Below are 16,895 nucleotides of genomic sequence, written 5' to 3'. Positions count from 1 at the left end.
GCTATAACTCTGGGTGACTGTGAAGTCCCAGTTAAAACACCAGGTGCACAAACTTCACATGCTATTTAACAATCCTGTGAGGTTTGATGACTCCACACCAAATACTTTTTGAGATATATGCATTACTTATGTTTTAAGTTTGAAGGTGATAGTCATATTAAGGTAAAGGTCATCTGTATTAGGTCAGTTTGCAGGCCTTGCCACAAGGTTTATTGAATGTGAGTATAAACTAAATTGGGTCATTTATGCAGCTGCAGCACCACAGAATGTTGCTCTTTAAGGTCAAGGATGAAGGTGAAGGTAATACAATGTTTAAGTTCATCCATATATAGGTCAGTTTGTAGGTCGTGCCCAAAGGATTGTTAAATGTGAGTATGAACTAAATTGGGTCATTATTGTGGGCTGCGTGACCAAAAATGTTGTTTAAGATTTTAAGTTTGACGATTGTGAGTTGTAGGCGAAATGGTAAAATCTGGTTTGTAGAGATGGACAAACGGATGGACAGTTCAACTGCTATATCAGTGGGCAAATATTTTGTATTCTGATTTAAACATATCTATCATATTTTTTTAACAAACTGGACCAAGTTTTCAACATTGACGAAAATAAAAAGTACAAATGAAGAGTAAATTTTAACTCTTAATCATTAAAAATTGATGTTATCATATTAACCAGTATATAATTCAAAACAAAGTTGCTGATTTTCAATCTGAAGATGACAGTTTTATTTCTTTTTCTATATCTGGTAACACTACAATCTGTTTATAGAAACTTCAACAATAATCTTTGTAAAACTGCCTTGCTGGGTAATAAAATCATACATTTGGTAATAAATATTGTAAATACTGACTAGTTATAATACAGGCAAAATGAAATATTCATTTTTGTACATCCTATTTTGGGGGGGGGGGGGGGGGGGGGGGGGGGGGGGAGCAAGGTGGATTACAAATCTGTAGTTTTAAGGTCTGTCTGATGAACAAAACATCAATTTTTGGCATACTTTTAGTGTCATCCAACTTCCAATTTAAGACTTAAGACTTAAAATTGGGGATAAAACACACACCAAATCGACCCAAAAAAAGACCCTGAACATAATAGGAATATTATTCAGCATGTGAAGTTGTGCACCTGGGATTTTCTGTGGGATTTCTGTTAGTCAGACCCCAGTTTTGGCCCTTGATTAGGTAAAAAAAATGCATAGAGGGTATGCAAGTTTGTGTCACATGTACCTCAGGAAGTATTTGACTCTGTGTCATAAAACATTAAGGGATTGTTATACAGCAAATGAAGTTGTGCAGCTGCTGTTCTGTTTGGGTATCTAATGATCAGTGAATCAATGCTTGTAAGGTATGGTTTTGAAGATAATGAATGACAAAGGAACCTTTTTTATACTTACAGACAATCCATCAAACGATATTTACATGCATAATTTTCCCTTACTGAGGACATGTGATTAGCATAATAAAGCTTGTATGTTGACAATGAAAAGCAACAGTTACTGTTCACAAAATCTAGTACTTTTGACTTTTACCTATACATCCTAAAGAAGGCACACACAAAACATCAGAAACATTTAAAGTGAGTTAAACAGTGCTTAAGCTAATCTGCAAGCAAATATGAGCAAGGATTTCAAAACACATTGTGCAGACAGATTTTTCAGTGTCCGTGATAGAAAATTGCAACATAAAAAGTTATTTAATAAACATGACAGTGTATGCTACACACATATTTAAAGTCTTTCATCACCATTGCCAATTAACAAAATTACTACCATTGCCAATTCACCAGTTTTCATCACCATCGCCAATTAACCAAAAGCACAAAATTCATTTGAAATTTTGAAAACATTTAAATAATCCTATTCATGTCAGAAATTCAGAAAAGAAATTGGGTCATGATAAATGTGTCCCTGATATTTGACTCACCAACCTAAAATTCATTAACAGATAGAAGGGTTAATCACAAGATTTATTATAATAATAGTGTGACCTTGACTTTTGACCTAATACCTGGGAGTCTGAATGAGGTTAACAACTGATGTGAATTGCATGAAATTCATTCTAATGTTTTATAAGATATGGCATGGACACAAATTTAAGCTAATTGATTTTTGACCTCTAAGTGTGACCTTGACCCTGGATCTGAGTGATCATAATAGCTCACCCTGAGATTGAACCCGGAGTACAAAGTGCTAAGGTGAGCTACAAACAATGTACTTCAAACCTTAAAAGTCATTATGAAACCATGCTTTCAATGTTTTATTCAGACTCTTCCCTTTCACATTACGAAACCATGCTTTATATGTTGTATTCAGACATTTCCCTTTGACATTTCAAAACCATGCTTTGTATGTTAAATTCAGACTTTTCCCTTCTGACATAATGAAATCATGCTTTCAATGTTTTATTCAGACTCTTCTCTTTCACATTACAAAACCATGCTTTATATGTTATATTCAGACTTTCCTTTGACATTACAAAACCATGCTTTATATGTCATGTTCAGACTTTTCCATTTGACATTACCAAAATTATATTCAGACTTTTCCCTTTGACATTACGAAACTATGCTTTACATGTTATATTCAGACTTTTCACTTTGACATTTATAAAACCATGCGAATATTATATTCAGACTCTCTGACATTACAAAGCCATGCTTGATCAGGGCAAGGGTTCAGTCAAAAATCAAAAGCCTAAAAGCCTACATTCTAAAGCCTGAAATCTCCTTCTCAATTGAGTTATAGAGGGAAATTCTGGCAGTCAAAAGCCTGAAATCAGGACAAGTCCTGAAAAATATTCACTGTTTTGAAAATAAGATCCCAAAGTGAAAAAATTGCCAACTACTGGCTTCTGTTGGAAAAGCAAACGTTCTTATGTCACATCACAATGCATGATTTCTATGGGTTAACATACAGTCATAAGATGCATATTTCTCATACATCATTACGTGTAGCTAATCAAACTTTGAGACTTCTGGAGTGTTTCACCTTTACGTGACATCATAGCCTTGTGTGTTCATTAGAAACTGAAAACACATGGGTATGTAGATATATTGATGCGGAAGCATTGTAAAAGTAAGTTAATGATCAGAAACTGTTTTTGGACTGGAGGTCAATGGGACTTTCACCTTTAGTATTCTGCTAAGAAGAAAAAGGTTAAATTTTCTACATAAAACAGAAGTTCATTCTCCAGAAACTGATACTGTTAAAATATATATTTTATTTTAAACTTCAGGTCAACATGAAGTTCAAGATATTCAGTCACAATTATAATATTTATGGTCTTCCAATGAAGACAATCACAAAACAAGAATTGTCACCATTGGTGACAAATGCCCCGAAGTAGGCCCAAGAATGCCACAGTTGTATTCGCAAAAAATCACATATCATTTTGTGACCTTGACCTAAGAGGCCTCGGTCATAAGTGTGACACATCTTCTCAATATGGTTAACATTTGTGTCAAATCATTTTCAAATCCCTTGATCAATGGCAGAGTTATGGACCAGACAAGAAACACCTTTGACTTCTAAGTGTGACCTTGACCTTGGAGCTAGGGGTCTGGGTCTTGCATATGACACCTCATCTCATTATTGGGAACATTTATGCGAAGTAATTTCAAAATCCCTTCATCAATGGCAGAGTTATGGACCGGACAAGAAACAGACCATGTTAACCTTTGTCCTCTAAGTGTGACCTTGACCTTGGAGCCAGGGTCCGCATCTTGCTCATGACACGTTATCTCATTATGGTGAACATTTATGCCAAGTAATTTCAAAATCCCTTGATGAATGGCAGAGTTATGGACCAGACACGAAACATACCCTGTTAACCTTTGACTTGTAAGTGTGACCTTGACCTTGGAGCTAGGGGTCTGGGTCTTGCGCATTACAAGTCGTCTCATTCTGGTGAACATTTATGCCAAGTTCTTTCAAAATCCCTTCATGGATGGCAGAGTTATGGACCAGACACGAAACAGACCATGTTGACCTTTGACCTCTAAGTGTGACCATGACCTTGAAGCTAGGAGTCTGGGTCTTGCGCATGACATTTCGTCTCATTATGGTGAAGTCATTTCAAAATCCCTTTATGGATGGAAGAGCCCGGACAAAAATTTACCGGATGGACGGACAGTGCATTTTTAATATGCCCACCTTCAGGGGCATAAAAATATGAAGCAAAGTGGGGTACATTATAGAAAAGTGGTTTAGAGTTATTAAGTGAAATCATTTTGTGTGCTGTCTAACCATGGTGCTATAGAAACCCACCTGTCTCATATATGGGTGTATACAAATTAATTTCTACAGATAAGAGGGGCAGTTAATTTTTTTTTAATTCAACTGATTGCTAATTGAGTGAAATTTATGCATTTCAAATTTTGTGCACTTCATTAATTCTTTTTTCACACAATTTTATCCACTCCAGGTAATGTTCTCAATTTTAAAGTTAATACCTTATAATCTTATGCAAAGCAATAAAAAAAGAGACATTTTTTATTAATAGCAATTCCGAAAAGAAGAAAGGATTATTAACAAAATTTTTAATTGTTGTGATAAATTTAAAGTAGATACAGTTACAATATAGACAAGAACTTTGCTCAACAGGTTTTTTCTTCACCTTTTTCATTAAATTCTTCTTACCGTATTTTAGTGTGTATAGGTCGCACTTTTTCTACCCATTTTGCTGCCTGAAAAAGTTCCTGCGACCTATACGACAGAACATTGCCAGCAGTTTTTTTTTCGGGCCAATTTTCTGACCGTAGCTCTCGCAAAATTACGTGCATCTGTTACGAACGAACAAAATGGATAAAAAATATCAATATCGGCGGCTTTTCAACCAATAGCGGTTACTTTCAATAAAATAATTCAAAGATGTTTTTGCAGTCTGAATTACGTTTGTTTCTACTTTCGTTTTACTGGACGCCATTGACATGTACTCCGGGTTGGATAAAATCCGGACAGATCCGTCCTCCATTCCAAACATTGTTTATACTAATTCTTAGTGTATTAAAAAGCTTGAATGATTATTTTTTACTTTTGATTTTTAAATAAAAGAAAAAAATCCAAAAAGAGATATTTTGTTAATCTTTTTACTCAGAATCAAAAGAACGCGGTTAATTACATGACACGGAAAGGTGTTATAATTGCTGTGCAAACAATTCACACTTAAACTTGCATGATAACAGACGTCTGCTGCCAATTAGTGTCAAAAAGCCGTTTTTCTTTGATGTAGTCTGTTACCGATACTACTGTTGGTACGAAACGGTTGGGAACGAAAATAACACAATCCGATTTCCACCAATCAGGTTCTGATAATAATTCAGTCCGCGGCATCAATATGGCCGCCGCCATAACTTGCCGGTAAATATTAAATATTGCTGGGGAAAAAATGCGAAATTTAACTGCGACTAATACGCTAGAAGTTAAATTTTCCGACCATTTCCAGAGCAAAAATTAGATGCGGACTGTACATTACCGCGACCTATACACACCAAAATACGGTATTTTTAAAGATATTTTGGTACAAAAATTATTTCAATGTGTATAAAAAAAACTTGTTAAAATCTTTATATAACATTCTGTCCGGTTATTGATTACAGTAAAAGCATAAGCTGTTGAGATAGTCCAAGTTTAAGAGCGTATTGTCCAGAAGTTTGGGGTTTTACATGATTAAAGTTAACAGTCTGAAAGAGCAATCAAGTTAACTGTTAAAAGAAGAAAAACAATTTACTGCAGTTACCTGCCATTCCACATCATAACTTCAATTACACATTACACTCAATCGCCAAATTTTGTTTGTAAAATGTTGATTTTCAGCACCTTTTTTTATACGAGGGGGGCTGATTGGCTGTTCCTTAGCATAGTTTTAAGATTGACCAATGACAAGAAAGCATCCAAAGACTAATCTGAAGCCCAACTGGATGTGCTTACTGGGATAAAGTACATGACATCATATAAAATTCTGAGTAATGTGTGTAAACATAAGTAAAGTAGTTTCCCTGCTGTGAGCTGGTACTTAGTGAGCAATGCCAACCTGTCTGTGCACTGTTATAGCATATTAAAGTGTAGAATTGTCTGAATGTAATTAATCTGGAAAGGAAAATGTTAGTTCAGCATCTGAGTGAAACAACAAGGCAGAATGGCAAGTAACAAGCAAAAGGCAATCCAACCAAGTTATGTACTTTATATATGCTGAAATGGGCCGTGAGTTTGATACCACACAATTATTATATTCAATTAAGCCAACAATAGCCAGGAAATTTCCCAAAACAAGAGTCACAAACAGGATACACTTATAGGTTACAGGCAACCAACTGTTTTCCCGTAGACTTTCATTATGAAATATATTGAAACATGTATATCTTATCATATTTTTGCTCAAGAACTATCTTAGTTCCATTAAAATATAAGGCAAGAAACATGGATAGTCATGCTTTATCATGAATCATACAAATGCCAGTATACATTATTGGCATTCTGGGAGAAAAGTATTTAATGAACTTTGTTCTCAATTAACATCAAATGTAACAAATACTGTCAAAATGTATAAGCAAACACTGAAAACTCAAAAAAAAAAAAATTGAAAGAATCACTACTTGTCTTTATTTACATAAATGACCGATCAGAATATACATTAACCGCATTTCTTTGGATTGGTGGTCTAGGACTGACTGCATCAAAAAGAGGGAAAGCATTCGATATGTGCTCTTCCATACTTCATTATTCACAAACTCCTTTTTTTTATTAGCTTAAACAAAGAAAGCAAGACAGAAGCCAATGACAGTGAAGATAGTTTTCTACATAAACCCAAAGAATTAATAAATACAGAGAACTGAATTTAGCACATCTTGCAATTTAGCATGTGACAAATGACACAGACAACTCCTTATATGGAGTAATAAGGTGCTTATTAAACCACAAAGGGGAACAGCTTAATATGAAGAAGGGTGGGTACATAGTTTAAACAAGTTAAAGAATACATATTGTAGGTTTTACAGATTATGAACACTTGATCAGTATTTATAATGATAATATTATTCTGTCCGAAAATTCTATAAAAAAATTTTTTAATACAATTGGAATCACTGTTTTTGATCGCAGGTTTAAATTTATATTCCTTTATTTCTTTTTTTTTTGTTTTTTTTGTTTTGTTTTTTTTTGGTTGGATTTAACGTCGCACCGACACATGATAGGTCATATGGCGACTTTCCAGCTTTAATGGGGGAGGAAGACCCCAGGTGCCCCTCCGTGCATTATTTCATCGCGGGCGGGCACCTGGGTAGAACCACCGACCTTCCGTAAGCCAGCTGGATGGCTTCCTCACATGAAGAATTCAACGCCCCGAGTGAGGCTCGAAACCACATCGATGAGGGGCAAGTGATTTGAAGTCAGCTACCTTAACCACTCGGCCACGGAGGCCCCTCCTTTATTTCACAATGAAATCAAAATAAAAACATGATACAAAATAAACTGATGTAAAGACATACTTGTTAGACTTTAGAAGTATTTTTAAAGTTTGCTTCACATGTGCTAATCCAATAATATCCAAGTTTTTATCAGATCAAATTACCCAATTTTAAAAAAGGCAGCCTTAAGCGTCACTGTGATAACTTCTGGCCCACTGTCATGAGACTTAATGAGACTTTTCTCTGTGAAATGTTTAACATGCTATTCTATGTATTCATTAATTCTTTGCTAAACCTTGTTCAAACCTACAAACATAATATATGCCTTTACACAACTGCACCCCTGTAGATGACATTTTAACTGCCAAAAGTATCATGGATCAACTGAGCAAAATAGTTATAATCAAACTTGGTTGAAAAGCCAGAATTCAAAATCAAACAGAAATGTTTATTCACTAACAAACTGAGTAATATACACATTGTTATACAGAGGTGAGGACTAAATTGGTACATTTGTACCTTTCGTTTTTCTCTCAAAACGAGTCCAGCACTTACCTGGTAGACAATGACAAACTTTCAACATTCCTAAACTTACCTAACTTTATAGCTACAAATCAAACAAAAAAAAACAACAAAAAATCTGAATAAATAATTTCACCATTCAGAAATACAGGCATTGTATACATCTACTACAAAAGCAGAATTTTTTCATGAGCTTTGCAAAATTTAGCAATATTAACATGGCATGTTTAATCCAAGGTTCTGTTTCAAGCTTGCCAGAAGGGCAAACAATTTAGAAGGTACCCATAAAAGCAGTTTCTGCATTCATGTTTTTGAAAATTTCCCCTCTAATAGCTTTAAACAAAAATGTCTGCTTTTAAAGAAACACAAATGACCATACACGATTACAACACTAGATTAAATATACTGGGTTAATGGGCTCTTTTCAATGTAGACTGATAGTGCATAAATAATCTGCTAGAAAAAAAAAACATGTCCTGGGTAACTAAATTAAGGTGCCACAATGAGCACTTAAAAATTCAGGAAATTACATGTAACTGGCACCTCTTTAGCATTAAGTATTCTGCATGCTGTATTCCAAGTCCTGCCATTCAGATGCGAAAGCTCATCTCTTTAATTTGGTTTTAATTTTTACAAAAAATCTATCATTATTTGCAATCAAGCTAAATATATAATGTCCTTCCTATACAACATATTACAGTAGTTAATGAGTTAATACCTTTAATCACACATACAATATATAGATAGCATGAAAAGAACCCAAAACCAAAATATATTTCTGATGCTGTGACAATATTACTGTCTTCTAAATTTACCATTCTTCATTCTTAATTTTTCTTAATAAATGGGAACAATATGAACAAGTTTTTTTTCAGTGTTTTGTTTTCTATTGCCATGGTAACCACAGTTCTGCATGGAATGGACTTCTTTAAACATCTTTAAAAGAGGACCTCCCAAGGAACATTCATGCCAAATTTGGTTGACGTAAGCTGAGTGGTTTAGGAGATGGCCTCCTTAGAAGGAAAATGTATATGCCGGATGGTGAGTCAGTGAGTTTAGGGGAGCTAAAAAATGGATGTGCCAGAGTTATATAAATGATTGTAAAGTCTGCTGACAACAGTAATATTGTCAGCACATAAAGCAACAAACAGCTAAACTGCAGGATAAAAACGATAGTGCAAAAAACAGCATCTTGAATAATTCTGTTTTGTTTGTTTACGTCAGGTGATCCTCGTGTTTTTCATCACTCACCCATGCTAATTACTTCAATAAAAATAGAAGTAACAATATTAAATAAATTCACCTAGATAAAAATAATAAACAAATTATACACATTTACTATAAGACAGCTAGGCTATTTAATAAGCATGTAAATCCAAACATCTTTCCTGGTTACATTCTATGAGGAGAAAACATGGCTTCTAAAATTTTGTTACAAGGCAACAGTATTTCTTAATAAATTAATATATAGCCAAAAGAGAAAGTGAGAAATATAGCACCTTGATTAAATAATGCAAAATGTTTAAAAAGCCTGTAAAACTGTTTTCAATCAATTCTTAGCCAACATATTCCCTAAGACTGGTCAAAAGTGTACAAAATCATGGTATCAGCAAGGAAACTTGTAGAAAAATGTGGAAATGTTACATAAGAGATCAATGATGGTCCTATATCTCTTCCGGAAATTTTTGCTAGGACAAGATCTATCCAAGCATGCTTCTGACCAAGTTTAGTGAGTCATAATAAACTGTTCAAAGTTGTTTTTTGTTGTTGTTTTTTTGTGCTCTTACAGCCTCTACTAAGTGCAGTCAAGCTGAACCATTCGGCCAAAACTGAAAAAGATCTATGCAATGATGCTTCTGACCAAGTTTGGTGAATGTCCATCAATTGGCCCATGGGATAAAGTCATTTCAAACTAACCACAAAGGCTGTTAACAGCATGATCAGGTGATCTTTAAAGTGTACTTCGAAAATTATTGGACAACATGATTACATTCAGTAACTATATGACAAAGCTTTCCCTAAAAATTATGGCATGAATTTCGCACGGCAATGATCTGTTTGATGCCATCTGCTCAGAGAACAACATACACCCCCATTCTAATAACCAGATTATTTGAAAACCTGGTTAAAAAGCTGCACCCAAATGATTAACTGAAGGCAAATACCTTTAATAGGATGTAACTATATTCAAGGTAAAGTTTACGCTGAGGTCTGAACTGCAAGAAACACACATGTTTGTGTTTACCTTCACAAAATGTTTCCCAATCTACAAATACATGTATGTTTAGATAAACTATATCCCATATGTGCTGCAATTATAGATCACTTCTCATGCTTAATGAATAGGCTTATAAATCAAGGTCCCTTTCATGATTCAATGGAAGCATCCACAATAACAATTAACCTCACTAAGAGACAGATCATTATGAAACAATACTGCTAATTTTTAAATAGAGTTAACGCCCTTACAATGTACTTGTAAATTAGCTACATTCTATGAATTTCTGCATGCACATATTGCAGTTTGACTGTTGCAAATAGATCTAGCAATATTTAGTTGTTGTTTTTGTTCAAAACTGTGAGGAAACCAGTATTTGTTACTGATCAAGTTGGACAGATATAAAAACTACAGTCGCCTACATGTATCATTCAAACATGGTATATAAATTCCTCTAGTCTGAGGTCAGCAGGTTAACGATATGTAAATAAATGCACCTTTCATTAATATTTGATGTACCCCTTGAAAGAAGAGATTGTAACTTATTTTGCTTGTATGTCGTAGAACATTTGGTTTCAGATCAATTACTGCAAAACTTCTCTTGACTTTCCTACTGCTGCTTTTCTGAAGCTTACGCCTCTATGGATACATTTCTGTCGTGAACACCTTGACCAGTCTAAAAAAATTTCTTGGTTAAGAATCTCAAAAAAAACACAGAAATGATGCCTCTACAAAACAATTTGCTTTTTAAAAGAAAATCTGACCATGCTAGAAGTGTTTGCTGGAAAAAAAAAAAGAATCTCTAAAAGTTCTTTAACTTAGAATACAATTTTGTGTCAATCAAATGTAGAACAAACCCAACCACTTGTTATTATAAAACGATTTGATTAATATTATAATTAATATCTTCATATATCTAAACAATTAGTTTACATTCAAACTAACATTATAAACTAAAATCTTGATGGGGTGAATCTGAAACATTTTACTAGTCTTATCCTCAAACAAAAGATCCGAGTCATTTTTATATCTGTATATTTTAGAATCATCAAATTTCGCGGGTATAAATTCTAAAATGGTTTTGATCAAAACAGCTATTTCATGAGGATATATATTTGTGGACATAAAAAAATCATTTACTTACTTGTTTGTTGTTTATTTGTGACTTCACTCAACCAAGAAGTCCACAAAATTTAGATTTCACAGTAACTCAAAACCAACACCAGCTGGGTTTATTCTACATCTCATTTTAACTCTGATTACATTAAATTTTGATGGCAAAGTTGCGGCAAAAGAAAATTATACACAAAACTTGAACAACCAACAAAAATAAGAAAACGTATCTATATTATACAATATGCATACTTTAAAAAGTTAAATTGCTGATCACAAACCAAAAGTACATGTTTAAAGAAAATATAAAAATACTGAGACAAAAAAACAAACATTTTGCAGTAACTATTATGTAACTGAAATGGTGCTAATCCTAATATTCTCAGACCATTTGTGAATGTCTTCTTTCATTCTTGGGAATTTCCAGAAATAAATATAATAATGGGATTTTCGAGAATTTCTCTAACTTTACACTTGAATATATACAATTCCACATGTCTAGCACTAGTATCGGCATGGTAACAACTTTTATCATGTAGGCCAAAAGTAACAGAAATCTTCACAGTACATAAATTATGGTTTGAGAATTTCATAATTAACACACTGAATACTATTAATTTATAATACTCTAGTGCGGTTGAATTCAGTAATACATTATCTGTATGAAAAAAATCTACCATATCTGCCCTAATACGCAAACCTGTAGCTAGAAATTCTCTAGCATAATGAAATGCATGCATATCTCCCTAAACAAGGTGCTGGCATTATTCTGTATAAAAGCCAAATAAAAAGACACTCCTTCAATTTAGGAGTAAAACTTCTCTCAACATAAAAAGCTACTTACAGTTTCTTTTTGACCTTTTTTTGGCCACAATTTATTTTAAATTTGTATTTTCTTAATCAGTATATTGTGGTATCCATATTTCCCCAAATTATGAAAATGTTCACAATCTGGGGCGGAAAAAAGCCTTTTTGTGTTAAATCAGCCCAACTGCATTCTTTAACACTACTGATCATTAACTAAAAGCTTCCACCACTGAATTTACAATGAAAAGAGTTCTAGTTTTTGCATGAAATATGAAGGCTTAATTCAAGCATTTTGTGTGCTTATTATAGCAGTATGGTATGTGTGCAGAATAAACTGAAAATTTTGTTCTGTCTATAGGAGTTTACTGACTAGCATCATGTACATATTCTACGACTAGATTAAACTTTAAAAACATACCTGATACACCACTGAAAGAGAACTCAGGGACAATAATACCATAAACATAGTCATTTGGCTGCCTCATTTCTTTCAAGTACCCTAAAATTATAAAAAAAAAAAAGAAATGACAAAACAATTTTTTTTCACACATAATGATGATCAGATCCTAATTAATAAGCAACTTTATTTTTCCATAATTCAATGGTTCCCTTTTAATGAACTTAAAAAGATAAACCAAGAGCACTGACTGCAGATGTTAACGCTCATCTGAAAGTACTAGATGCAAGGCAATACCGTAAAAACTTGAATATATTACGCAGTTTTCTAACGATTTTTTCATTTTCAGAAAGGGGTGCATATTATACACCAAAGTAGAGCTTCGTACATTTTTTCTTAGTTTGATAGCATGTAAATATCGACAAAAATCGGACAATTTTTGTATGCTGTCTGCTGTATTTGTTATTTTCACCTCCTATTGAAAAGCGTTTTCGGCTGGGTCTAAAAGCAGGTACGGTGCCGTACGATAAAGTTGCTTTTAATTGTGTGTTTTCTTTTTTTGTTTTTAAGATGTAATTAATCATTTAAGCGGCCATGTGTTCACAAAGTCTGTCAATTGTCGTACATATCCAACAGCGATGGATAATGGGCCTGGCCGTTAGAATTAATAAAACCATGTGAAGTGCAAAATTTTGCAGTTTGTGTAAAATCAGTAAAAACATTTTCTGTCAGAGGCTATTGTACATTGTTAAACAAACACACAAATTAACTTCTCCTTTAATGTGCCAGTAATTATGAAATGTTGTTTGCACTCATAAAGCTTGCTGAAAATGTGTTGACAGTTTGAGAAAGTGTCATGTTCTCAGAGTACATTTAAATATTTATTACATTTTTAAACAGTATTTTAAAGGTCCAATACTAAGGAAAGTGAACATTTTAATTTCTTTTAAAAAGCACAGAAACTATTTCATTTTATTGGAAAATGAAAGTTGGTATACATGTAGAAATTCGAAATAAATCGCAGTATATGTACAATTATTTTTCTATGAAGTATGAAGAAAGTTAAAAAGACCTGGGGGGTCATTCTGTCGATTCATTGAAATTTCAACATAATACACATATATTTCTTTGAGTTCCAAAGACCTTCTGTAAATTTTGACCTGTCAATCTTCATTATTTAGTGTCTTGCAAAAGTCTATGCACTGGCTATGAAAAAAATTGCCAACTCACTTTCCCTTAGTAATGGACCTTTAAATGGTTATCAGCACAGTGCTGGTCATCAAGAGAAAAGTTAAAATTTAGCCTGTACCAGAGAACCAGTTTCTACAAATTTAACAATCAACAGAAGGCCCATACAGAAAACAAAGAGACATTTTCAATGAAATTCTTGACACATTCATTTTGGCTACTGGGAGATTCACTGTAAAAAGCCCCAAGACTTGATGAATGCACAAACAAAATCAATTTAGACATATTATACCAGTGTGAAAATAAACTGGTGTGATTCACCTATCAGTGAGACATTCGAGCCAATCGGGCCTCTAGGTTACCAGATTACTACCTAAAACAATTCAGCTTCAGTTTCAGTATAATGTGACTGACTGGGTGGGGTATCATGTCACGTGTCTACGGCGTGATATTCCAGTGAGGCAGCACTATAAAGTTGGGCATTGTGCTCACTGTTACAAGTAGACACCGTCGTTTATATGGCTGAAAAATTGTTGAAAAAGATGTTAAACCCGAACACACACACTCAGCTTCAGAGATGTTATACGCTGTTTTGGATCTCTGAGCTGAAATAAACCCTGTATTGAAACCTAACCCCAAATCTTGCCAGAATTCAGTCACGCTCTAATTTCATTAAATCAAATGCCACAGGCTTACATTTTAATTCAGCATGTTTTTAATCCATTTTTCTTTTGATCTGGCATAAAATGACCTATGCAACACCGTTTGAAAACGAGATATACATTAAGTTTTAAATGGGTACGCTGTCTGAAATATTTTGCCCATAACTGCAGTTGTTGCTTGATCCAGGTACATGTGTACTCTTTATTTTGAAGACAAATTTAGCGGTAAAGAATCGTTATCTATGGAAACATTTCTGGATTCAAACTTTCTAAGTTATGATTTTATGAACTTCATCAAAAATCTGATCCTCAAATTCAAAAATAACCATGTGCTACGTACTTTGCATGATGTCATCAGTTTCTCATGAGAGTGCAGATGTTGCGGTTCGACTTGGTTAGGTAAATGGGATTATGCCATAACTTAATGGACGCGACGATCAGAATATAAAAATAGTGTCAGTTAATTTATGGTAGCAGATTACCACAAGACCGAAACCAAGACCCTCAATTTGCATAAAGTGGTGCTATCCCTTTAGAAATAAGTAGATGTTTTTTTCCAAATCTGCAGTTACTGATAGGTCCACTGCGGATAAAACATTGGTTTCGTACATCATTTAATATATCACCTCCACAAACTTGAAAAGCAGCATTACAAAATCATTCTTCACTTTCTCATTTTACACCTGTCCTGAAAATGTCTGCCTGTATGCAGACAAATAGAATGAAAAAATGTAATTGTCCGCCAGTAAAAAGTCCTGCATTGGACTTCTAAGCAATTCCACACCCCTGAAATTTTTTTAGTGTCTGAAAGGCTATTTGACAGGAGAAATGACACCTTATGAATCAACCAACAAATGTTTTAAGGGGTTCCAATAGTCCAACTGATTTGATGCGATCCTAGGAAATATGAGAGCAATATCTCTACTTGCCTTAAACACTTGAAAGACCAATTTTATTATAGTGGCGGAAATTTCCAATATGAAATTGTCATCGCTGCCAATTTGGCTTTAAATGTTGATTTTGTTGCAAATAAGAGATAAATTCAAATAAAACTTGCATGTTTCAAAAGGGGAGTGAATACCAGGTTAATGTAAAAACTATCAAATAATTTCCAAAACTACAAATTTTCTGGTGATTTAAACCTATGTATGTGCTCTACACGAGTTATGTTGGTTTTCGTTATGTCTACCAAGTCTACACGGCAATAAACCAAAAACTTTGGAAGTGTCTTGGGTACGGATCTGTACCTCTAGAATCTGATTCTATATGTTCTAGAGGTACAGATCCGTACCTCTGGACAATCCTGTTAGGGGTTGTCTTGGGGTATGGACCTCCTTTTTCCAGATGTTGTGTGTTATTTACATACTAAATTTTGTTGCAAATGAACAATCAAGTAAGATTTAACCAAAGAGCTATAAAAATAAAATATTTATACTTCTCTGATTTAACCAATATTCAACTAAAACTTAATTCTAAATTGTTCATAGATTGTTAACATTTTCATTCGAACCTTAATAACCGAAGATCACCAAATAAATAATGAAGAATCAAGCACAAAATAGATCAGACAAAGTGACATACCATTTATGTAGTATTTATGTTTATCCGCATATTTGGTGACCGTTGCGAATATTTCACATGTTTACATTTACTTCAACTCATGTTGGTTAATTGATTATAAAACAAACTGTTCCATGTCATTATTTAGGAAGTGGCTAGGATTACGATACCGTAATCCTAGCCTCCAATTCTAAGATTACGGAAGTTCCATATTCCTAGACAATCCTATGAGGATAGGCTAGGATTACGGAAGTATGGAACAGGCATCAAGTATATGTTAGAACATGCATAAATGATGTTGTAAACTTACTTATTTCACTTTAAACAGTGATTTTTCATGCCTGTCGTACATACGGATGTTGATTTCGCCCGATTCTATTTGCACAGAAATCTAAAGTGACAGGCAAAATCAAATGGCAAAATCAAATCATAAAATTTAAAGTATGAATTTTTTTTTAAAAATCCTTTTGAGCTATCATTAATAATATAATCCATGTTTGTCTGTCAATTTCCAAAACCAAAAAAAAAAGAAAAAAACATTTAAAAATCTAGTATGGTTTTGGAAAGAAAAACTTATAAAAACGGGTGTTGATTTCGCCTTTTTTTGTGGAAAACTCAGTGACAAACAAACTAATCTCATAAACCATTTTGATTAAAGTTGCAGTTTTATATTGATTAAGTGTTATTTGATGTATAAATTTCTACCAAATTAAAGATGTAAACAACACAGAATATCTGGAAAAAGGAAGTCCGTAGACAGTAGAGGTCAAAATGTGCCAACAATATTTGAACTATAGTCTAATAAAATTTGAATTTCAATTTATACAGAATAAATCAAGAGCTTACAATTAAAAGCATTATCAGCTGTTTCACTACCATCGAGCGCAATCAAAACAACCCGTTGTCCTTCATGTCCTTGAGCCATTTTCAACGAGATCCCTACGCAAACTACAAAAAAATATTTCGCAAGAATGAACTCTCTCGTCTCTTTACTGTGGATTCCTTTAATAGTTTCGCATTTACA

At 33.7% G+C, this 16,895-nt stretch overlaps 1 protein-coding gene across 3 annotated transcripts in view; it reads right to left on the bottom strand.

The window, feature by feature from the left end:
- LOC123528884 (universal stress protein Slr1101-like) overlaps positions 1–16,876 on the bottom strand; it is a 30,403-nt gene extending 13,527 nt beyond the window's left edge. Inside the window, exons 1-3 of one of the 3 annotated variants that reach the window (XM_045308948.2) lie at positions 16,718–16,876; positions 12,483–12,563; positions 9,178–9,189 (exon numbers count right to left, since the gene is read on the bottom strand). In XM_045308948.2, the coding sequence (XP_045164883.2) occupies positions 9,178–9,189; positions 12,483–12,563; positions 16,718–16,796 (172 nt within the window). In that variant the 5' untranslated portion in view covers positions 16,797–16,876. Of the gene's footprint in view, positions 1–7,999; positions 8,012–9,177; positions 9,190–12,482; positions 12,564–16,717 lie in introns of all 3 variants that reach the window. The other 2 variants (XM_045308947.2, XM_045308949.2) reach the window with 2 other exon arrangements.
- Between the last annotated feature and the right edge of the window lie 19 nt (positions 16,877–16,895).

The sequence above is a fragment of the Mercenaria mercenaria genome, chromosome 13 (genome assembly GCF_021730395.1).
Source record: "Mercenaria mercenaria strain notata chromosome 13, MADL_Memer_1, whole genome shotgun sequence".
In the NCBI taxonomy this organism is placed as follows: Eukaryota; Metazoa; Mollusca; class Bivalvia; order Venerida; family Veneridae; genus Mercenaria; species Mercenaria mercenaria.
The sequence above is the reverse complement of the archived record's forward strand: the minus strand, read 5'-3'. Positions and strand labels throughout refer to the sequence as shown.